The sequence below is a fragment of the Musca domestica genome, unplaced genomic scaffold (assembly GCF_030504385.1).
Source record: "Musca domestica strain aabys unplaced genomic scaffold, Musca_domestica.polishedcontigs.V.1.1 9, whole genome shotgun sequence".
In the NCBI taxonomy this organism is placed as follows: domain Eukaryota; kingdom Metazoa; phylum Arthropoda; class Insecta; order Diptera; family Muscidae; genus Musca; species Musca domestica.
The window spans coordinates 14040872-14066198 of record NW_026712435.1 but is presented as its reverse complement, the minus strand read 5'-3'; the positions used below and the strand labels follow the sequence as shown (position 1 = coordinate 14066198).

Genomic DNA, 25327 nt, shown 5'->3' with positions numbered 1-25327 from the left:
ATTCCAGAAATTGGAAAATAGAACAGTGTTGCAAAATAGTCAGACTTAATCCCATTATTGTTGTTTTTATATGCAAAATATATTTTTGCCCAGATACTGATCGAATATATAACATGAAATACTGGCTGAACGTCAAGTTTTACCTAGTACTCAAATCGGAACAGACACTCAAGAATTTTTCGAAGTGATCTTCAGGTTTTCCAAATTATTTTTCGTTAAAACTTTCTTTCATAATAAACACCTTTACCTACTCCGAATAATGTTTTGAAACCTCTCGAAAAGTTTCCATTCATTGTTTTTAAATACTCTTTAATTGTTGTTTTTTTATTTTTGTACTTACCTTGGTGGGTGAAATGGTGGAGGTGCTTGTATTAGTCGATGTTTGCGAAATGCTTGATTTTGCCGGCGAACGGGGCGGCAAACGTTTGCCAACATTTACGCCATGCAATTGTTGGCCATAGAGTAGCTGCTGCTGGGCCGATGCAGTTGTGGGTGAATTGAACTGGCCTTGGTTATGCTGGTGGTGGTACTGGTGATTGTCATTGGCTTTGACATTGATATTGGAAATTTCTGCACGTGTATAAAAGCGTATATTTTCCTTTGATAAAAAAATGAATAGAAAAAGAAAACAAAAATTGGATTAAAGGTTGAAACTTAAAAATTATAGACTTTTCTCTTTTCGATAAACCAGTTCTTGGGAGGTCGCAAAGGCAATTTGTATTTGAATACTTTCAAAAACTCTATTTCAATTTCACAAAATGGCAAAGAAAACCCCAAACAGACAATTTACTCTGCAAAACTATAACAATGTTCACTGGAAGCTATCTACCCGCCATACCGGCCTCCTCTGCCTTATGTTTTCATCGCAATTTCTTCGACAAAACTTTACATGATTTCCGCTTATTATTTTTCTTTTAATATGACTATCTGAAAACTTAAATCATGATCAATGATTTTAGTCGCTTTTCTTTTCTTTCGCCCGGCATCATGCAGTTGCAGTTGTGATTGCAGTTGCAGTTGCATATGGCAAAGGAAATCATTTGTTAATTTGTGAACGTTTACCACCACCATCCATTCATCCATTAGCCATTAATATGGATCAGGTTTAGTTAGGCAACGACGTTCGTTACACTTCACTTCACATCGGTGATGATTTATGGTAGCATATTTTAATAATGATTTTTCACCAAGACCTTGGAAAGCTCATATTGAAAGAAATTTGTGACTTTAATTAAAATTCACACGCACTTTATTAGAGGGTATTTTAGAGGAGTCTCATTGGTCATGAGCTTTATGTTCAGAAATAATAAAAACAAGTTAAAAAGTATTAGTCAGATTTGTCGATAGATGTATACCCTTAGCCAAAATTCGATTATTTTAATATATTTTGACTTCTGTTATGATTATTCAAATTGTTGACCCTTTAAGGGGTAGGTTGTAAGGGAATGGACCAATAGTGTCCATTTCGTATCGGACCTAAACAAATATGATATACATATTTCGACACGCCAGGTTTGGACTACAACAACTTCTTCCTTCACTTCATATGAGATATGTGAACAATTTTAGAAGATTTTAAAATGTCGAACATTTATATCCAATTTTATACGAAATCATAAATAAATTCTATATTCATCTCAGGTTTCTGGTTGAGTGAAATATTTAGAATCGATGACTTGTTTCGCAAGTTATAACAGTTAAATGTACTGAAAATTATGAACCTTTGTGGATGAGGTACCAGGAGGGGTTTCGGATAGATATCATCTTCACAACATATCTCACGTTACATATTTGGGTATGTGAAATTTGAAAAGAGTTGAATTCTTATTTCGCTTTTTTGAGCGTTTTGTTTTTCAAAATCGTGAACTCTATATGGGAGAGGTACCAGAAGAAATGCACCGATCTATACCATCTTTATAACATATCTTTTGTTGATGGAAATATTGAGATGTACTAAGTCTGAATGGAATCGGAATTTAATTTCGTGTTTTATGAGATTCATGGATATTACAATTTTTGACCATTTGTGGGGGAGGTACCAGAAGGAGAGGGCCGATATAACCGATCTTCACAGTAGACCTTGGGTTAATAGGAATATTGTGATGTGTGAAATATGAAGGCAGCCGGATGCTTATTTCGGGTTTTATGATCGTTTTGGTTATTCAATATTTTGACCCTTTGTGGGGGAAGTACCAGATGAAATGGTCCGATCTCTATCATATTTATAATATATCTTTTGTTGATGGAAATATTGAGATGTACCAAGTCTGAATGAAATCGGATATTAATTTAGCGATTTATGAGTTTCACGAATATTCAAAATTTTGACCCTTTGTGGGTTAGATACCAGAAGGAGTGGACCGATATATTCCATGTTCACACCAGATCTTGGGTCAATAAAAATATTGCGATGTGTGAAATATGAAGGGAGCCGGATGCTTATTTCGGATTTTATAATAGTTTTGGTTATTCAAAATTTTGACCCGTTGTGGGGGAGGTACCAGAAGGAATAGTCCGAGATCTACCATTTTTATAAAAGATCTGGTATGGATGGAAATATTGAGATGTACCAAGTCTAAGTGGAATCGGATGATAATTTTGCGATTTATGAGCTTCATGGGTATTAAAAATTTTGACCCTTTGTGGTAGAGGTACCAATAGGAGTGCACCGTCATATTCCATCTTCACACCAGACCTTGGGTTAATAAAAATATTTTTATGTGTGTAACTTGAAGATAATCTGACTGTTAGATCACATTTTGTAAGAGTTGCAATTATTCAAAATGTTGACTCTTTGTGGGGGAGGTACTTGATGGGGCGGACTTACATTGTCCATTTTTGTAAAGTTGGAGCAAAATCGGATTGTCCTTTCTCTGTCTGTGCATGAAAAATATTTTTTTTTGAAAATTTAGACCTGTTTTGGGGGAGGTACCAGAAGTAGTGGACCGATATTGCCCATCTTCGACCTCGATCTAAATTTGACAATAATATTATTTGGATCAAATCGGATATTCCCATCGAGAGTTATCGTGCGCACCAGCCAGCCAGATAGACGGATGGACGGACATGGCTAGATCGACTCCAAATGTCCTGAAACGGATTTGGCCCAAAGAGAAGTAGGGTTTAATACAGCTATGTGCCGCCTCGAACGAAAAAGTATAGACAAAACACACGTATTCTCTCTCGAGTTTCATTTGCCGTTGATTTGGCAAGAGGGTCTCTCACTGCTGAACTTTAAAATTATGTAAAAATTTACAAGCGATGTAAAGATTTTATGGTTCTCTAACAATCTGATCTACTCGTTATTGTCTCACAAAAAGGACAATATCAGGACACATTATCTGAACACTCTATTTGCAATGGCACAGTTAGGGTGTAATTTTTTCATTGGAATGACAATGGGGGGTTCTTGCCTAGTGAGGCCAAACCTAGCACTTTTCTTTAGACTCAACAAAATTTCTCCACAATTTGGGTTAAATTCCTGTGTGTGGAACCTCTTCTTGATTGATATAAACTGTCGGTTAGGTATTTCCCATATTCTCTTTAAGAAAAAACAAAAAAAGAAACACAAACCAATAACTCATTGATTTCAAGACGGGAGATGTTTCAAAGTCAAGTAAAAGAAGCAATGACACCGTTAACTGAAATGCGGTCTCCCAAGGTATTTGGATTAAGTTATTTGAAAAATGCCACACTACCAACAACCGAACGAGGCAATCAAAGGCCATTGCCGTAGCCAGCCATTTCTCACCTAAGCGTTGGTCGGCACAACAGCAATTTCATTTGGTTGGATGGTTGGTTATTTCTTTGATTGCTTTGGTTAATGATTGGTTGGTTTGTGGCTTCGTTTGATTATTTTCTTTTTTTGTTTTTTCTTTTTACTTACCTTTTCCAGATTTCCATTGACAGCATCATCGGAAAATGAAGAATTTCTGTTATGCGGCTGTGTCGTTGGGGATGAGGATGATGCTGTGGTTGGTACTAAGCCAATGGTGGTGTTGATGTTCGCTTTGTGGCGAGAATTTGTGCTGACACAATTGTTGTTGTTGCTGCTGCTGATAGTATGTTGCATTGTTGATGTTGGCGATTTGGCGCTTTTGTTGTTGTTGTATTGGTGATGGCCACTGCCATTGCCATGATTATTATTGTTATTGATTTGTAATTCCATTTCTTGGCGTTGATGATACTTGGGACGAATTTTTGTGGCACTTGTTTTGATTGAGACTCCAGTTGTGGTGGTAGTGGTAGCTTCCGTCAACATATCATTCGATGAACAAGAACTACTGGTAATGGAACTGGAACTGGCAGAAGAACTGCTTGAAGACTCCTTGACAGTGGAGTTATTAGGTTCGGCTGTGGCGTTGACAATCACGTCCGTATCTTGAACTGTTGTCGTAGCTGTCGCTGATTGTAAATGTAAGGTAGTTGCTGTTGTTGTTGTTGCTACAGCTTCTTTGTTTTCTTTATCGGAATCAGCGTCACCATATATGGCGCAACCCAATGAGGCGGCTACTGTGGCCGCCACAACAGCCGTGGACGTTGAAGATGATACGGTACTGGATTGTATGCTACCAGGAGGCTGAGGAGAAGGATGGGCGCTTGTAATGGCCAAATGATCGTAGCTATACAGCTCAGAGGATACCGCTGAAATACCACGCGAAATATGATCGGAATTTAAACTTTCAATATCCACAACGTCAACTGATCTCGGCTGGTGTTGTTGCGTTGAGGCGGTGTATAGCCAACCTTCGTCGTCCGAAGAGACCTCAGCCGATTTCTGAAGCTGTTGTTCATAGGCAGCAAACAGCGACGATCCAATGAAAATATTTGAAATTTAATATATATAGAAAAAAAAGAAATTAGTTTAAACCAATAGTAAATCGGGAGGTATATGAGAAGCTGTGGGTTTAGAGGAAGCGAAATAGACGAGTAGATGAATATGATTTTTTATACATTTTTATGGAACTTATAATAAATTCAATTAAAGAATTAAATTATTAATTAGTAAAATAAGCCTTAAATCTAAAGTAGAGTTAGTGACCTTTTAAATGAACAATTATGACAAACATCATGGAAAATCGCATCTGAAAGATGTATCTCCAACAACAAACATGATTTTATACAGAAACTACAAATTGTTAAAAAAAAGTTTATAACAACTAATCAGTAAAAGCGTTTTCCTTCAAGACTATGTGCCATGAAAATCCATAAAAAAGAAGCAGCAGCATGACCATGAGAATTTGACATTGGAAAATCACAGAAGAAAAAAAAAACGCAAAAACATCTTCTAAGCCTACTTCTTTGTCTTGTGCGGCATCTTCCAAGCGGCCATCACTCTTGGCATTCGCCTATGATTAATTACATTTCATTGCAAACGAAAATAATGAAATAAGAAAACCAACAGACAAATGAGTGACCAAAGCCTAGTCTTTAACGGCCAGCCAGACATTCGTGCAATTTGATGATATTTTCTTTTTTCCTTTCTTTCGTTGAAATCTCGACATTTGCCATATCTTGAGATGGCAATCGTTATTCACAAAAGACAAAAAACAATCATTTAAACATTTGTGAATATTTCTCCAGTTGATTGTGAATTTCAATTCCCCAAACCATTAACTTTAAAAACAAATATCATTATGAATGAATTTTTATTAAAATTGATAATTGCCAATTAATTTAATGGTGAAGAGTGTTTAAATTTAATTTTCAAATCAAATATCTATGGTATTTTTCTCTTTTCGTTTTATGACTTTGCGAGAAAATCAAATTAAATTGGGATTTTTTTTTCACTCTTAACAGCGAAAAAAAAAAAACGAAAATCGCACAATTGTTGTATTTTTTATCAATTTAAATTAATTACATGGGTTTGGGATTTTTATACCGTTTCAAATTTGAAAGTTAAGTTTATGCAAAATTAATTTCAAGTGAAGTTTTCTTTTCTATACTCAAGCAAATAGAAACCAATAAAGGTTTAAAAAAAAATCTAAAGATGATTTTGAAATTAAAATTGGTCAGGACGATGTCCATTTTTTTTTTGGTAAAATTGCCCTCAATTACACTGTGTTACAAAATTCGATTTTTTTCAATAATAACAGGAAAATCCAGCAGATTATGAAACGGAAAGTAGCCTAAATCAGGGATATGCATAACTAAATTGAGAGTGTATGAGTGCAACTGAAAATTCACCATTAAAAATCGCTATGCCTAAATAGAGAGGTTAAGATTTGCTCTCTTCCATATTATTATACCCTCAGTCATATGGCTAGAGAGGGTATATATCACTTGATACGACCAAAGCGTGTCTCATCAAAATAACGGTTTTAGACCCTATGTCTCTCTATCACCAAATCCGTTTCAGGACATTTGGAGTCGATGTAGCGATGTCCGTCCTTCCATCCGCCTGTCTATAACTCTCGAAAGGAGTACCCGATTTGTTTCAAACTTAGTACATCGTAATATTATTGTCAAACTTAGATCGAGTTCGGAGATGGGCGATATCTGTCCACTACTTCTGGTACCTCCCCCACAAAATGTCAACATTTTCAAGAAAATAATTTACTGCACAAAAAGGGGGAAGGATAATGATTCCATACAGACTTGACACATCTTAATATTTCCATCAACACAAGATATGTTATAAGGATGGTATAGATCGGACCATTGCTTTTGGTACCTCCCCCACAAAGGGTCAAAGTCTTGAATAACAAAAATGATCCGAAAAAATCCGAAATAGGCATCTGGTTCTCCTTTAATTACACACATAACAATATTTTTGCTAACGCAAGATCTGGTGTGAAGATGGAATATATCGGTCCACTTCTTCAATACAAGATCTTTTTTAAAGATGATGGACATCGGACCATTTCCTCCCCACAAATGTTTTGAATGTTTTGAATAAGAAATACGAAAAACCCCAAATAAGCATCCGACTCTCTTCAAATTACACCCATCACAGTATTTTTAATAACCAAAGATCTGGTGTGAAGATTGGATATATATGGGATACATCTGATTTCATCAGACTTGGTACATCTCAAAATTTCCATCAACACAAGATCTGTTACAAGGATGGTAGAGATCGAACCATTTGTTCTCCCACACATAGGGTTTCGGATTTTGAAAAACAAAACGCTCTCAAAAAGAGAAATAAGCATCCTATTCTAGCAACCTATTTAATTAATCGAACATTGACTGAGGGTATGCGTTTGTCGGCCCAAACGACTAACACCTTTTAAGGTTTTCTTTTTTTTAATAACATTTTCCCTTCTCGATTTGGTGAGGTTTAGAGTTTTGGTGTCTTCTGGGATTATTAGTAGAATTTTATGATACAAAATTTTGTAGAATATTTTGACTTGCTACGATTCCATTTAAAAACAGTTTTTAGGCATATTTAAAAAATGCCAAAAAAACACTTTGCTGTCCCGCTTAAGGGTTAAAATGTTCGACCAAAGTAATTGATTTCAGTAATATTGCCGAAGACACTGTATACCTAAAATTCACAGATATCAAGGATTTCTATTCCGAAAACTTCAAAGAATATGGAAGAGTGGAGAATTTTCCCGATGTAAAGTTTAAGACGTCTTCTATTTTTATCTTTCAAAATTTGGGGGTTATTTCCTGTTGTTATTTTTTTTTTTTTGTGGTACCAAAATTTTTTTCAACTAAGAATTGGAAACGTACAAAATAAGTTGAATGGGCTTGAATGCATCGTGTGGCAAAACTGAACTGAAATTCACCTAAACCGCTTGAGGCAACTACGGCGTTTTATAGCATATTTTTAAGCGCATCCAAGCAATTTTCATGCTAACATGAGATATACTATATTTCTATTATAAATGAATTTATTCCACAACACTAAATGTTTTTTAGTTTAAATTTTGAGAGAAGCGGAAAAATAATGTTAAAGAGCCTTATTATTTAGCAATTAGTGTTTTTGGTCGGTTTTGTAGTTCGAAATAGATACTCTGTGCCACCTTTACTAATTACTTTGTAATCGGTCTATCAATTGTTTGCCGAGAATGAGTTATTTGAAACAGATGAAAAAAAAAAAACAGACGAAATTATTTGTCAACCGTAGGTTTAACCTTTCCATTTCGTATATAAAAAACATTTCGTAAACAAACTATTCGAACAAATGTATAATCTGATTTCCTTACTTTATTATTATTTATTATAAATTAATATTATTAATTATTATTTATTATTAAAAAGGAATATTTAACCTCTTGGAAAAAGAAATGCAAATGACCATCTCTACTTTATTTATTTTTGAATTACTTCATTTTATTTTAAAAATTGAAAATATTTAATTGATAGTTTTTGTTTTCGTTTTTTTTTTCTTTCTGGGAATGATTTCCTGTCAAGCTGGGTTAGTAGATCAATGTATCAGTTAAAAAAAAATATAATACATCAAACGAAATATAAAAAACAACAAATAAATCAAAAGAAAATTATGTTAATAAATTATATCATGCAATATCAAAAAAATACAAATACAAACATAATGACCCATTATTACAAAAATAAAAATCCAACACACAAAAAAGATTACAGATAAAACAAAAAACTATAATAACCGACAATTGCCAGAGGAATATCTTGACAGAAGAAACCTTGCCAAAGAAGCCAAACACCAACCACATTTCAGACAAATAAATGAATGAAATAGTTTTTTTTTCACTTTATTTCTAGGGACATGAATCAAGAAAAAAATTAGAGGCCCAACATAAAAAGTTACAACGGCAAAAACACAAATTATATGACAAAATGCGAATGTTCCACAACCAGGTACCGGGTGATGAATCTTACCACAAAACCAGGAAATACAAACTAAAACCTCAATATACCACACAACACACACACACACACAATAATACTGATGATGATTATGATAATAACGATGACGATGATGATGACGAAAAAACGAATAAAAAACTATGTAAATGTAAGACATTGCCATCACACAATACAGCAACGACTACGACGTAGATGACAAAAAACCAACAGATGAATGATAAAATATGGAGCATATGCGTCATCATTTCAGTGTCACATAGTGCCAAACCAACGGCAGGGACACACCAAAATGAGACCGAGATCCGATCCACACCAAGTACCAATAATAGCTGCAGCATTGCCAATATAAACCAGAGAGAGAGAGAGAGAGATCTCTAGAGAGAATAGACGACAATGCCACAGGGATATAGATGTGAGTACAGATATGATGGGTGGTATTATTTATTTAAGAAACACAAATGTCTATGATTTAAGATCTAGCCCCATAACCAATAGGCTCAAAATATAGAGGGAGAAATAAATAAAAAATGGCATTGAATATTGTTTCCATACAATAGGGTGGTGTGTCATTGATATTTAAAATTTCGTGTAAGAAGGTAGAAATTATGAAGTAATTATTACGATATTATTATATATTTATATAAAAATCGACTTTTCATTGATTTTGATTAAAGGCCGGTCAGGAAACTTCGATAGACAACAATTTTACAATGAATAGATTTTACGCTGTTGAGATTTGAAATCCTTTAAATTAAAAGTCTACATGTATAGCTACTTAAGGCTAGATTCCACATCGTGTTAGAGTCACATGTAAAGTGATTTTTTAACATTTGTTAGATTACCAATTTTGAAGTAGACTTTTAGGCGCGCCCAACAAATTTTAAACTTAAACGAAACGCTATACTTTTTGAAATATATACTGTACAATGCAATATAACAAACATATATTATATTGCACATACAGGGTGAGATGAAAAAAACTGCAACCAACTTCAGCTACAGCTGTTATAATTATTCCAGTGACAGCTCATTATATTGTTTACAATTCTACAAAAGCAATTTGGAGAGAATCTTCCAGAAAAAAAGTTATTCGTGATGGAATTCAAGCGCGATAGTGTGATTTCTATATATATTTGGCTTGAAAACCACAGGTGGCTATTTAAATGTGAATAAATCTTTTGTGTCTCGTACCATCGCTCGTTACCGTGCTACTTGTACGTAGCCCGACGTCAAGGAAGTGGACGGAAGAAAACAGCTACATCAGCAGATATAGTTTGAAAAGTAAAGAAGCGACTTGATCGAAACCCGCGTCGCCGTGGCCGAAAAATGGCTCGTGAGCTGAACATATCGCAATATTCCATTCGGCAAATATTGAAAAATGAGCTCGGGGTTAAGCCACTGAAATTCCAAAAAGTGCAAGAACTTACACCGCAACAGAAAGAAAATAGACTCAAAAGAGCTAACGAGTTGCATCGCTTGGTCGAAAGTGGTGAACTGCCGAATATGGTTTTTTCCGATGAGAAAACATTCGTTGTCCAGCAGTTTGTAAACAAACAAAATGATCGTGTCAGCTGAAAATGTGCACCTTCGGCTGGCCACCAGAACTCAAGCACTGACCATGGTGATGGCGTGAGCCGCCATAACAGCCGATGTTCGCTCTCCGCTCGTATTAGTCGGCGTGGCGTCAGAACAAATGCCGAATATTATCGCGAAAATATTCTGGAGGGTGTATCAAAGCCTTGGACACGCAAAACATTTTGGCCGCAGGCTTTGGACATTCCAACAGAGACTCAGCACCATCACACTCAGCAAGCGACACCCAAGAATGGTTACAAAATGGGGTTCCTCGCACAATGGCCACTAAAATCTCCAGATACCAATCCGTTGGAGTATTGTGTCTGGAGTATTTTGGAAAGCAAGGTTGGCAGTAAAAAATACCAAAGTGTTGATCATCTCAAGCAAGCGCTTCGCCGGGAATGGGCCAAAATACGGCAGAGCAACATTCGGGCAGCGTGTGACGGTTTCATTGGCCGTTTGAAGGCCATAGTTCGTACCAAAGGTGACCAATTCGAACAAATCTAAACTTATCCTAAGATTTGATGCTATTTCCGACATTTTTTGCTTTTATTCAATAAAATTTAAAAAAATGTAAAAATTATGGCGTTTGACTTTGTTGCAAGTTTTTATCCCACCCAGTATATGATTCAACCGATTTTAATATTTAGTAGGCTTTCTTAAAATCGTAATATACACTCTATAGCAATGAGATTTTTTGGAGGTGTTTTATTTTTATGGCCTTCATTTGTAGATGTATATAAACATTTTTATGTATATAAACAGTTTGATATGTATATAAACAATTGTGTATCGGCAACAGCTGATGATACTGAGATTTTTTTAGAAAATCCAGTTATTGGATTTACTAATTAATAAAATTGCTCTCTTTGCTCGCTTGTGAGTTAGAGAACAACATTTTCTATTAATTTGTATTAATTTATATAAATTATTGACTTATCGTACACACCTAATATCACCACCACATAACCATCACCTTAAAGTAGGAAACAATATATTTTGCCGTTACATTTGTGAGATGATCGCGGATGTGATTTGTTTGCAATAGTTTCTCACAGTACTACTCTTCTCTTTCCATCTTTTCTTCTTCTGCTACAACAACCACTACTTACATCACTTGCGTGTGAGGAGGCGGCCGATGATGAGAGTGCTGCTCCACCACGACGACATCGTCCACCACCAACAACAATGTTGCCATTATCATCTTCATCATGGTTCGCCATATCGCCATCTTCTCTAACGACACCACCACCGCCGCCACCACCAACAACAACATCATGGACATCATCACCGCAATTACTGTTGCTGTAGTTGGTCTCGTTGTCAGTGTCCAAATGCTTAAAATAGAAAATGGCACAATTTTTCGATTTGCGATTTGAGCGATTGAATTTTGAAATATCAGCGGCATGATGGTGTTCGTAGTGTTTGCGCAACACTGTCGGCGATTTGTTGTTCAGCTTATGGTGTTGATGATGATGATGGTGGTGGGATGCCTTTGTGCCATTGTGACTATTATTGGGCGAGATAATGGCAATGTTTTTCTGCTTCATGGTTAGACCCGAAGAAGTTCCGCCAATACCAGCGATGCCAATACCACCGCCGCCACAGCTGCCATTGGCAAGATTGTTCTGCTGATGGTGTTGTTGATTGCCGATGTTGTTGTCGCTGGCCGCCGATGATGTCGATAACTTGTGTTGCATGGCGGTGTCGACGACAATGCCGTTGGTAGAACTTGAATTACTGTTGCTACCGTTTATCGAACAACCGGACAAAGCACCTGAGGATGAGGACGACGACGATGAACCAGACGAGGTGGAGGAGGAGTTGGTTGCTGCTGAACCTGTTGTCATGCCATTTTGTGTAATTGCCATAAGGGTTAATCTCTGGTGATTGTGGAGCTGTAGCTGTTGCTGATGCAAAACTTTCAGCTGCTGCTGCTGATGCGCCAAATGCAAACGATCGTTAGCCACCATTGTTGTTGCGTTCACCAATAAATCGGTTGCCTTAGTTTGCATGGCATGTATTTCACAACTTTCTAGTTCAGTGGTGTTATTTTCAATTGCCGGCTTCAGCACCGCTTCGCCGTTTGCATCTGTATCGGTACCAGTACCAGTACCACAAGCCAAAGTCGATGTTTTTGCTGTTGCACTCTTTGTAATTGTATTGCTAAGAGCGTATCGTTTTGCTTGGTTTTGTGAAAAACTACCGTTTGCAATGAGGTATTTATAGGTCGTTGTTAACAATCCCTTGCCACTGCCACCACATCCAACATTAGCCGTGGTGGCACGCTGATTACGTATACGTTGCTGGATTGTCTCTAAATCGGAACTTTCTGAATCTGCTTCGAAATCGGTTAAACTTAGATTAGTTTTGTAACGATTGCCAGCCGCAGAAGATCGTCCACCTGTGGAGCGGTCAAAGGTGACTAGAAGTTTTGTATAGCCGCGTTGTTTACGCGGATGCTGTTGCGTTTGATGCGGAAAATCGATTTCGTCTATATCTGTATCAAGATATTCTTCATCATCATCGTTGTAGTCTTCCTCTCCTTCGTCGTCACCTTCGTCTTCAAAGTCAAGCTAGACAGACATTGATGGGGGAAGGAAATATAATTTGATGTGTTTTGCAAATAATATAATGTTATAAAAATATATATATTTGTATATATCGAATATGTGTGGCGAAAAGGATTTGAAAGGAGGATGTGGAAATCTAAAATGGTATTGGATTTTCCTAAAACGCTACGAAGGAGCAAATGAAACAGAGTTGCTTTGTAAAGGATATATTGTAGATCGGTGCTTCAAAAATAGTTGCATACTTTTTGGCTTATATGGAAATGTCGAAATCAGACCAATGTATGATAGGTATGTTTAGAAGTGACACCATGTGACATTTCAGATTTATAGCCAAATCTATAGGTTTTAAAATCTCTAAAAATTGGGTACAAGTACAAATGCAGTATTAATTAATGCCAAAATCGAATTTCGATTCTTCTATTGCAGGTTTTTGGTCGAGTCGTTATTTTTTCATATGAGCCTAAAAGTATGCACTTAGTCATGAACTTTACTTTTCCCATCTGTGAACCATACTCAGTAAAGGGCATTTAAAGTAATATATATACATAATATTATACTAAATGTATATCTCGAGTTAAGTAGAAATGGAACTGGTCAACAGAATCTACGGTTCCAACTTGTCACCAATTTGTAAAGGCTAGATTACACATGATGTTAGAGTCACATGTAAAGTGACTTTTTGCACAATTAACTGCAGCATTTTTATAGCATACTTAAGGAGCTCGCACATTTATATCCATTTTTGTGCGAAATCATAAATTGCGATAAATTCCGTATTCATCTCAGATTTCTGGTTGAGAGAAATATTTTTATTAAATAAATATTTATTCAGATATATATCATCTTCATAACAAATCTTGTGTTACCAAAAATGTTTGGATGTGTGAAATCTGAAGGGAGTTGGATGCTTATTTCGCTCTCTTTAAGCGTTTTGGTTTTCAAAATCTTGAACTCTTTGTGTGGGAGATACCAGAAGAATAATTCGATCTCTACCACCTGTATAACAGATATTATGTTAATGGAAATTTTGAGATGTACCAAGTTTAATTGGAATTTCGCGTTTTATAATATTCATGGATATCCAATATGTTGGTGCCAGAAGAAGTGAACCGACATACCCCACATTCACAGAAGATCTTGTGTTAGTAGAAATAATGGGATGTGTGAAAAATGAAGAGAACCGGATGCTTATTTCGCATTTTATGATTGTTTTGCTTATTGAAAACTTTAACCCTTTGTGGGGAGGTACCAGAAGCAATGGTCTGATATAGAGTTGATAGTAATATTGAGATGTGCCAAATATGAATGGAATCGTGTATTATTTAGGCATTTTATGAGCTTCATGAATATTCAAAAATTTGACGCTTTGTGGGGGAGGTAGCAGAAGGAGTGGACCGATATATTCCATCTTCACGCCAGACCTTGGGTTAACAAAAATATTGTTATGTGTGTAATTTAAAGAGAACCAGGTGTCTATTTCGGATTTTATGATTTTATTGGTATTTCAAAGCTTTGACCCTTTGTGGGGGAGGTACCAGAAGGAATGGTCCGATTTCTACCATCTATATAATAATTTGTAGATAATCGGACTCTTACATCAGATTTTATAAGACTTATGATTATTCAAAATTTTGATCATTTGGGGGGGAGGTACATGATGAAGTAGACCGATTTGTCCATTTTCGCACCTGACCTAGCACTGATGCCGGTATTAGGATTCACAAAGTTGGAGCAAAATCGGATTATCTTTTCTCTTTCTATGCAGTAAAATATTTATTTTTTTTTTTGAAAATTTCGACCTTTTATGGGAAAGCTACCAGACGGTACCATCTCTCAAAGGTACCAGAAGGTACCATCTATAAGTTTGATAGTAATATAATGATGTACCAAGTTAAGATCAAATTGAATACTCCCTTCGAGAGTTATCGTGCGCACCAGCCTGACAGACGGGCGGATGGGCATCGCTAGATCGTTTCCAAATGTCCTGAAACGGATTTGGTCCAAAGAGATCAAAGATCTAAAACCGTTATTTCGATGAGGCACGTTTTGACCGTATCAAATGATATATACCCTTCTCTAGCCATATGGCTGAGTGTATAATAAAATACATATTTATTTATGGAAATATATCGTTTATATTCGATTAAAATTTATGGAGTCTTTTGTTTTAAAAATTTAAATGGATTATTTAGAGGTCTTGAAGGAAATAAGTACTTAAAACTATAATTTTCTCCAGTGTCTTGCTTTACTATAATTGTTATACCTTTACTATACTTTCAAGTTTCGCATTTTTTTTTGGGAGCTCCTTAAAGCATGCTACAAAATTCTAAAATATAAAATATGAAGAAAAAAACACTTGACATATGTCCCTAACATAATGTGTAATCGGTTCTCAAGCAAACAATTTACTTCAATTTTCCTTTTTTTCCATAACTTCAAATAGTTACATTCTTTTATTTTTTTTTTTCAATTAATCTATATTAACGATCTCCTTTAAATTATTTATGGCAACTCTGTTTCATGCTCACGCTCCAATATACAATATACATGGGACATTTTCCGCCGCTTATAGATATGTATTGCTGTTTCCAATTCGCGTGACAATTTGTAAATACGAATTCCTCGATCGACCGACATACAAAACATATGCCACGTTTTTGTGTGCGGGCAGCATGGGGTAAAACATGTGGAACAATCGATAAACCGTTAGCCAGGAAAAAAAATTATCCTAAACGCCGAAAGGCAAACAAGTGTTGCCAACTTTTTGTTGTTTTTTGTTTTGTTTGGCAAACAACAAAACCCTTCTAAAATTTAAATTTCCTATTTTTTTGGTTAGGTTAGTTTTTTAGTACAAAAAATACAAATAAATAATACAAATACAACAACATTACATCATTTCTTGTTAAAATGGCTTACAATCCAAATAAGTACAAATCATAGAAAAAAGTTGACAATACTTCTTTTGCATGCATTTCATGTGTTTTTTTTTGGTTTATTGGAGGCAGGCAGATAAAACTTAAATAGATTTTCAGCACACTGGCTGGCAGGCAGGCAGCCAGGTCGGCATGCAGGCAAATATAATGCCAGGCATGACACAATTTGTTTTTCAGACCAATGCAAAATGCAAAAATGCACAACCACCAAATAAATGACAATCTCAAAGAGCTTTAATGCATTGCCATTATTTGTGGGACTTCTTTCTGCTGGTTGGCTGGCTGGCTGACTGGTTGGCACATCTCATCTTGCTGGGCTTACTTACTGATTTTCACGAGGAGATTTCATAGCCAGCCAGCATTTAGTATTGTCTATGATCAATGTAACTGCCAAAGGAGACAGACAGCCAGCCAGCCAAACAAACATACAAACGGACGGACGGACAATATACATACGATTGCAAATATATTTATAGGAATTATGCTGGTTATAGATTAAGGTTAGGAAGAGCGAGAGAGTGAGTGGGAGTTAGAGAGGAGTTGAAGTTTGGTAATAGGAAAAGGAAAAAAACAAGACATAAATAAATTACATTTCGGAGGATCTGTTTGCTATTTTTTGTGTCTCACAACAACATTGCTGCTGTACAATATGGGTTATAACAAAATGTAACACGAATGCAACATCATTCAGGTTCGGTTACGAAATCTTACCTTAGTTTGAATACAATCACGTGAAGCCTTTTGAAGAAGATGTACCTGGTGATGGTTACGCTGTAACTGCTGCTGCGACGGATGATGATGAGACGACACAATGTTTAATGTTGGCTTTTCCTCGTCGATGTCGATGTCACTGGTGTTGCTGGAACACCGCTGATGTATTCGATGATGTTGATGGCTAATGTCGCTGTTGCAATTGTCTGAATGTAGTTGTTGCTGCTGCAGCTGCTGTTGCAAATCTTCGTTATATGACAGTGAATTATGTCTTATGTCACTTTCCAAATCGGAAGCTAAATCATTTAAATCATCTTCAGTGGCGCCATCAACAGCATTATGATCATCCAAATTGTCATCTGATGTACTGTCATCAATCGAATCATCAATATCTTCGCTATCTAAGTCTTCATTAGTTAAATTGTCCTGCAATTAAAAAAAAATAATGATAGAAAATCATTAGTTTTTAATGGCCAAGTTTAAGAATGATAAACTTCTAATAAAGCCTTCGATTCCAGAATTTTTTTATTTATTTATATTTTTATTAGAAAATTTTGGAAACATAAGAAAGAAGTCCAAAAATGTCCCAATTTTAACAAGTACGGAAAAGTCAAAAGTCGGGCGAGTACCCGACTAAATGATATCCTATACCACTATGCAGCTCCCGTAACAAAAGAATTTATTTGATGTAGATCATACCACCTTTAGCCATATTTGCACAAAAACCTGAAATCGGATTGAGGATACATATGGGAGCTATAAATCTTGAAATCTTTGCCGTTCTTGATAAAATTTGGCAAAGTAATTTCGGAGCTCTATAAGAATTTATTTGAAGTAGATCATACCTCCTTCAGCCATTGTTGCACAAAAAAACTGACATCGGATAAAGGATACATATGGGAGCTATATACCAAAAAAATGGCAAAGGTATTTCCGAGCTCTATAAGATATCTGGTACATCATTGTTTTCGACTATATATTACGAATATGAGGGACTTAAAAACCAAATCGGATGAAACATATATATGTGAGCTAAGCTATATCTGAACCAATTTTCACCAGATTTGAAGTACTTGCTTCTAGACTGAATTCGGTTGGGTGTACCAAAATTCAGGCCATTTAGACTTATATTGGTCATTTGGTGCAACATTAGAGAGGTACGAGAAGGGATGGGCCAATCTGCGGTTGAGGGAAATATTTAGATATACCAAGCTTAAAAAAAGAATCGTTATGCGATATATTAATATTAAAAATTATGACCCTTTGTGGAGAAGGTACCAGAAGATGTGGGCGATAACTTTGATCTTTACACCAGATCGAGCTTTGGAGAAAATATTGAGATATGTGATGACTTTTTGTTATTTGATTGTTAACCCCTTTGTGGTGGAGGTACCAGAAGAAATGTTCCGAAATGTGCTATCCACTCCAGATCTTATGTTAATTAGAAATATCGGGATGTGTGAAATTTGAAAAGAATGGGATGCTTGTTTCGCAATTTATGACAGTTATAATTATTCAACCAGTAAAGAAAGTCCTAAAGTCGGGTGGGACCGACTTTATGATACCCTACACCACTTTGCTAATTTAGTAGAGATACACATAACAATTAAAAGTTTTTATGGGAGAATACAATCATACACGCTATCATTATAATTATAACTTAAAGTTCGAAGGACTAAATATCCGAAACATTTGTATCTTTTAAATTCGGAATTGTATTGCCCATTTGGATAAAGATATATATGGGAGCTATATCCAAATCTGAACCGATCTCCATAAAATTAGGCAAAGATATTTCTGAGCTGTATTTGATATATTTCCCTGAATATCGTTGTTACGGAGTGCATATTACGGCGGCGGTGGACAAAAATAACAAATCGGATGAACAATATATATGGGAGCTATAGCTATATCTGAACCGATTTCCATCAAATATGGCATACTAGCTTCTAGACTTAATTCGGTCGTAAGTGCCAAATTCCATCCCATTTGGACAAATATTAGACGTTTGGTGCACAATAAAAGGTAAATCGGACGAAGTTATATATGGGAGCTATATCCAAATCTGAACCGACCTCGATAAAATTTAGCAAATATATTTCTGAGCTGCATTTGATATATTTCCCCAAAAATTGTTGTTGCAGAGTGCACATTACGACGGCGGTGGACAAAAATAACAAATCGGATGAACATTATATATGGGAGCTATAGCTATATCTGAACCGATTTCCATCAAATTTGGCACACATATTTTCAGACCTAATTTGGGTGTATATGTAAAATTCCATACAATTCGGGCTGATATTACACGTTTGGTGTGCAATAAAAGGCAAATCGGACGAAGATATATATGGGAGCTATATCTAAATTTTGACCGATTATTTCCAATTTCAATAGGGTTCGTCCTTGGGCCAAACAAATGATCTTTGCAAAATTTCATCTGGATCGGGCAATAAATGCGACCTGTACTTTGTTTACAAAAATACATGGACAGACGGACGGACATGCATAAATCGACTCAGAATGTGATTCTATGCAGATCATCAAAAGGAACTATGGGTCTATATCGTTTCCTTCTGCCTGTTACAAACAAATGCACAAAGACATAATACCCTGACCACCTTGTGGTGTAGGGTATAAAAATCTGATCCGATGTGTGGAGGTACCAGATGGCGTGGTCCGATATATTCCATTTTCACACTAGATCTTGTGTTGGCAGAAGGGATGTGCCGAGTTTGAAAGCAATCGGATGCTCATTTCGTGTTTTATGAGGTTCAAGGTTATTCAAAATTTTGACCCGTTGGGGGATGATACCAGAAGGCGTGGTCCGATATATTTCATCTTAACACTATATCTGGTGTTGGTAGAAATATTGGGATGAGCCGAGTTTGAAAGCAATCGGATACTCATTTCTCGTTTTATGAGCTTCATGGTTATTCAAAATTTTGACCCATTGAGGGGGAGGTACCAGAAGGAGTGGTCCGTCCAATTCGTTCTTTATACCAGATTTTGTATTGGTAGAAATATTGAGATGTGCGAAATTTAAAGACAATCGGATTCTCATTTCACATTTTACAAGAGTTATAATTATCTAAAATGTTGACCCTTTGTGTGGGAGGTACTTGTTGGAGTGGATCGATATTGTCCATTTTTGTACCTGACCTAGCGCTGATAAAAATATTAGGATTTGCTAGATTCCCACAAACTTCCTCTTTTTCTATATGATAATTTCAAAAATGTTGACCTTTTGTATGGGAGGTACCAGAAGGAGTAGACCGATATTACTCATCTCCGAAATCGATCTATATTTGACAATAATATTACGATGTACCAAGTTTGGACCGAATCGGATACTCCCTTCGAGATTTATCGTGCGCACCAGCCAGCCAGACAGACATACAGACGGACGTACGGACAACCGTAGATCGATTCCAAATGTCCTGTAACGGATTTGGTCCAAAGAGACTTAGGGTCTAAAACCCTTATTTCGATGAGTCACATTTTAGCCGTATTAAATGTGGCCATAAGCCTGAGGGCATAAAAATAGCAGCATTAAGCTATTCCCAGATTATATATTGAGACTTCATAAAAAATTATATTCGTCCAACTTGACTTACATTTGCCTATTTTTCTTCTCAAAAAACATGTGCTTTCAATGACATCATTAAAAATAAATAAACTAAAATTTGTATTTTAAATATTTTCCTTAATTCTCTTCAGCATTTTATTTTTTTTTCTAATTTTTTTGTAATTTTTTGAAACATTAATCAAAAGTTTTTGACGCATCATGACAAATTCTAAACAAAATCACAGACAAAAAAAAAAAACACGCGCAAACACAACAACTTTGCTGAAAAACTTTTGAAATTTCCATCCACACAAAATCTCTTTAATGGCCCTTAAAAAAAGCAGACTGACCTTCAGTTTTCTTTTCTTACACCGAGACGTGGCAAAGTGTGAGATGTTGAAATATGGGAAAAACTTAGTCATTTCCATGCCTTGCCTATGTGTGTATATGTGTTTAGCTAATTGGAATCTGAGAGAGACTTCCGAATGTTTTTTTTTTTTTTCTTAATTACAATGAAAAATGTTATTTACGTGTTCGTCCATCATCTTTGACTTTTAAGGCTTAACAAAAAATTTGCTAAGCATCTCAATTGAAACATAAAATTTATGGTAAATAAATTGTGGACTATGAATTTATTTTTGTTATTCATTGAAAAAAAGAATCGCCTTCTGTCGACTGCCAATGAAAAATCTTTATGAAGTATACAAATTGCTGTGCTAGCGGATAATCTCAAGGCTAAACGGTATTAACAGAATATTTGGTGAATGTTTTAATATTTTTTATGTTAATTATTAGTATTTTTTATATGGACATAAAAATAATGAATGTATATAGCTTTATATATTAGAAATTTTCTGTAAACTAAGATCCCATAGATTTTTATAGTTACACTGATAATAAGAAGTCTTCTTATGCCCTCCACCATACATGGTATGGAAATAATTTTTAGACACATATTCTTGATCAGCGTAAAATTCTAAGACGATTTAGCTCTGTCCGTCTGTTGTAATCACGCTAAAGTCTAAATGAATGAATATCAGTCTTTTGTCTACAGGCAGGTCAAGTTCGAAGATGGGCTATATCGGCCCACGATATTGTATGGCCCCCCATTTAAGGGTAATAAACTTCCCATTTCTAGTATATTTGAGTTTTCAATGATATTTCTGAAAATTTCTAAAAGGAATTCCTTCTGAGTATTTACCCCTTGGATGAGTATTGTTGATATAGGTCTACGATATCGTACATCCCCCATATAACGGTACCTCCCTATATTCGGTATTTTGATGGGATTAGCTACATTTTACAATGGAATGGACTAAAAATCCATACTAGAAGTTCTTTGTAGGCACTTTACCCCCTGGAAGAGAAATGTCTATAAAGGTCCACGATATAGTATGACCCACATACAACGGTACCCCCGATATTTTGACGATTTTAGGGACATTATTCATCGGAGTTATTTCAATTTTTGTATTTAGAATTCGTAATACTGCAACCTATGACAAAAATAGTGTATGCAGGTCCTCGTCTTCATATAGCCTACATAAGACCGTGCCTACCAACATTCGGTATTTTAAAGATTTTAGAAGATTATTCACAGAAGTTGCTTCAAATTTCGTGTTTAGATCGTAATGGAACCTACATTCTATGCCAGAAAATTGCCTATGCAGGTACCTACCAATATTCGGTATTTTGATGAGTTTAGCAACATTTCATAATGGAATCGTCTAAAAATCCATAAAAGAAGTTCCTTCTAAGAAATGGAATAGAAATGTCAACATAGGTCCACAATATCGTATAGCCCACATACAACGTTACCCCCCCTCCCCACACATTCGATATTTTCACAACTTTAGGGACATTATTCACCGGAATTGTTTCAAAAAATATTACATATGCAGGCCCACGTCTTCGTATAACTCCCATATTACGGTACCTCCCTATATTCGGTATTTTGAAGATTTTAAAAGATTATTCACGGGAGTTGTTTCAAATTTCGTGTTTAGATTTCGTAATGGAACCTATGACAGGCCCACGTCTTCGTATAGTCTGCCAATATTCTGTATTTTGATGATTTTAGCTAAATTATTCACCAGAGTTGTTTCAAATTTCCTATTTAGAGTTCGTAATGGAACTAACAGTCTATGACAGAAAATTGTCTATGCAGGTCCAGTTTTCTTTCGTATAGCCCCCATATATCGGTACCTCCCTATATTCGGTGTTTTTATGATTTTAGCTACATTATCCACCAGATTTTGTGTTTCAAATTTCGTATTTGAATATTGTAATTGCTTATTACAAAAGTTGCCTACGCAGGTCCACGTCTTCGTATAGACCCCAATTCGGGTCGAAATTTTAATACCTTAAAAACCACCATTTGGAACGACTTCAGAAATGTCCAAAAAATAATATCCGTTAAAAATTATGTTAAAATCTTAAAAATACCGATTATTATATACCGGATATTATTTTTTTGAAAACTTCCATAGTCGTTCCAAATGGTGGAGGGTATTCAAATTTCGACCCGGCCGAACTTGCTGCTTTTTTCTTGTTTATTTCTGTGTAATGTATTGATATATTTGATATTTATTTTTACTCTTAAGTGTTTACCAATGTCAACAATATTCCCAAATTTTAATTTACGTCCTCCCTCTCCTTACTTCATCGGATTCCTTCACGAAACTTAAGTATACCCTAAATTATTTGATTTTCAAATAGTATAATTTCACAATATTTTGGAACCCATATTAATTCTCAATTCCATATTTGAATTCCACGATTGAAATCAATCTCATGATTTGTGTATGATCTCAAATTAATTATCGTTATCTCTTGTACAACATGACAGTTGACACTCGATAAAAATACAATGTTTACCAATATTGGCTTGAAACTTTTAAAACCTCAACAACTTCAAATGGAGCTTCGGGCCAACAGCAGCGCTCAATCGTACGTGGGTGTGGTGGGTGTTGTGTTGTATCTGGGGTTTTCTTATATTCTCACTCCCTTTCATAAAACTATCAACATTTATGGCACGTTTCCAGCGTCGCATATCAGCCAAATGTCATATTATTTTGACATTTAGATATTTCAATTTCATTTCAAATGCTACCATTTGGGTTACTACTGCCGCTGCTAAAACTATTTGTGCTTTTTGGAGTGTGGCAAAAATAATTTATTGTTCATGAAATGACGGTTATCAGTATTAAACTGTCAAATAATAATAACAATAAAATAATAACTGCGGTACACACACACGACAAATAAACTGTCAACTTATGACAATGTAAAACAGTTTTCACACCATGTTATTAATGTGAGGTGCCAACTTTTGTGCGACAACGTGTTGTCAATGCAAAATAAGTAAGGAATAGAAGTCGGGCGGGTCTGAAGACATCTCAACTTAGAAGAGGTTCTTCGAATAGCAAAATCAAATTTAATATTGAATGTTTTGTATGCTTTAATTTGTAGGTCCAGGGTATATGCTTGTGAGTAAACGATTAAATTTGAATCAACAATATCACATAGGTTATATAGCCATTGAAAGGAGAAAATATATATAAAATACTTATAAACTGCAAATGGTACTTGGGTATAAAATAAATGCTATAAATGATGATATCGAGTATCCATGTTAAACAAAATATCAATATCTTTATCAAATTTACCCCAGGTTCCCACACCAATTATTTTTCTGAGCCACAATAAGTTAAAAATGTCCACAAAAATAAGAAAAACGTATTTTTAACAAAGATAACAAAGGCGGAGTCGTAGTCGGAGCCAGAAAACGAGTCCGACCAATATTTTAATACTGTACACCAGTATTACCCAATGTATAAGTCGTGCGAACCACTGGAAAAAAATGTGTGGGACGAATTAGAATCTTTAGCTACACACAACGGAAAAAGCAAATACGGCATCTAAGTTTATAAAATTTCTGCCCCAGACATTTCAAAAAGCTCAAGTTTTAAATGCGTAATATTAGGCTGTTTATTTGTAAGTAGCGAGTTACGGTAACCACCTGTCAAGATACAAGGCTCACGCTACCTTATTATACCCTTAGGCATATGGCTACAGAGGGTATATATCATATGATACGGCCAAAACGTGCCAGATCGAAATAACGGTTATAGACTCTAACCCTCTTTGGATAAAATCCACACCATAAAGTACCTCCCCCACAAAAGGTCAAAATTTCAAATAATTACAACTCCAAAAAATGTGACATTTTCTTCAAATTTCACACATTAACATATTTTTATTTATCCGAGATCTGGTATGAAGATGGGTAAAGATCGGACAATTTTTTCTGGTACCTCGCCCACACAGGGCCAAGATTTTGAATAACCACAACGTCATAAAATCCGAAAAAAGCATCCGATTCTCTTCAAATTTCACACATCCAAACATTTTTTCTAACGTCACCCCTTTTGGCATTTCACCAACAAAGGGTCACATTACGTATATCTATCATAACTTGTGAAACAAGTTATCGATTCTTTACTACTTGCTATATCTAAATATTTATCTCAACTAGAAACCTGATATGATATCCGATACGAAATGGACAATATTGGTCCATTCTTCGGAACCTACTCCATAGAGCTTCAACCCTTTGAATAATCATAACACAAGCCAAAACATATTTAAATAATCGAACATTGGGTGAGGGTATGCGAAACCTTTTCAATATCGGTATGCATTTTGCAGTCCGAAATTTTGAAATTTTAATTAGTAGCTCAAATTCTCGCAAAATTTCTTGATTACAGGTCAATGATTAAATCGGTTGTCTCTAATATTTTCTATCCTATTGTCAGTATGTTAACAGGTTTTCAGTACTACAAAGTTCCGTCTAGAAGACTAAGTTTATATACCTTGAAATCCTGTGTGGAAGATATAAAATTAAGGTTTTTTAAGAATAATTAATAATTATCGAAAAATTTAGATTTATCCAAAGCAGAACCGGAGTCGACTCAAAAGTCGGAGTCATAGTCTGATTAAAAACAGCTCGAATCCGCAACCCTGATTCATTCAAGAAAAGATATGCCAAAGCGACCTAAAAATTCAAATTTTTAAACTTGTCATTCCGTTTGTAACCACACGGAATGATCATATTAGGCCCAATCAGCGCAAAATTCTAAGTCGATTTAGCATTTGACCGGTTAAGTCGT

The 25327-nt window shown here is 35.5% G+C and overlaps 1 protein-coding gene across 3 annotated transcripts in view; it reads right to left on the bottom strand.

Moving 5' to 3' along the window:
- LOC101897125 (klarsicht protein) overlaps nucleotides 1-25327 on the bottom strand; it is a 382506-nt gene that overhangs the window by 70177 nt on the left and 287002 nt on the right. For 2 of the 3 annotated variants that reach the window (XM_059131584.1, XM_059131582.1), the window contains exons 6-9: nucleotides 16589-17014; nucleotides 11484-12947; nucleotides 3887-4783; nucleotides 341-598 (exon numbers count right to left, since the gene is read on the bottom strand). In XM_059131584.1, the coding sequence (XP_058987567.1) occupies nucleotides 341-598; nucleotides 3887-4783; nucleotides 11484-12947; nucleotides 16589-17014 (3045 nt within the window). The remainder of the gene's footprint in view (nucleotides 1-340; nucleotides 599-3886; nucleotides 4784-11483; nucleotides 12948-16588; nucleotides 17015-25327) is intronic. The other variant, XM_059131583.1, reaches the window with a different exon arrangement.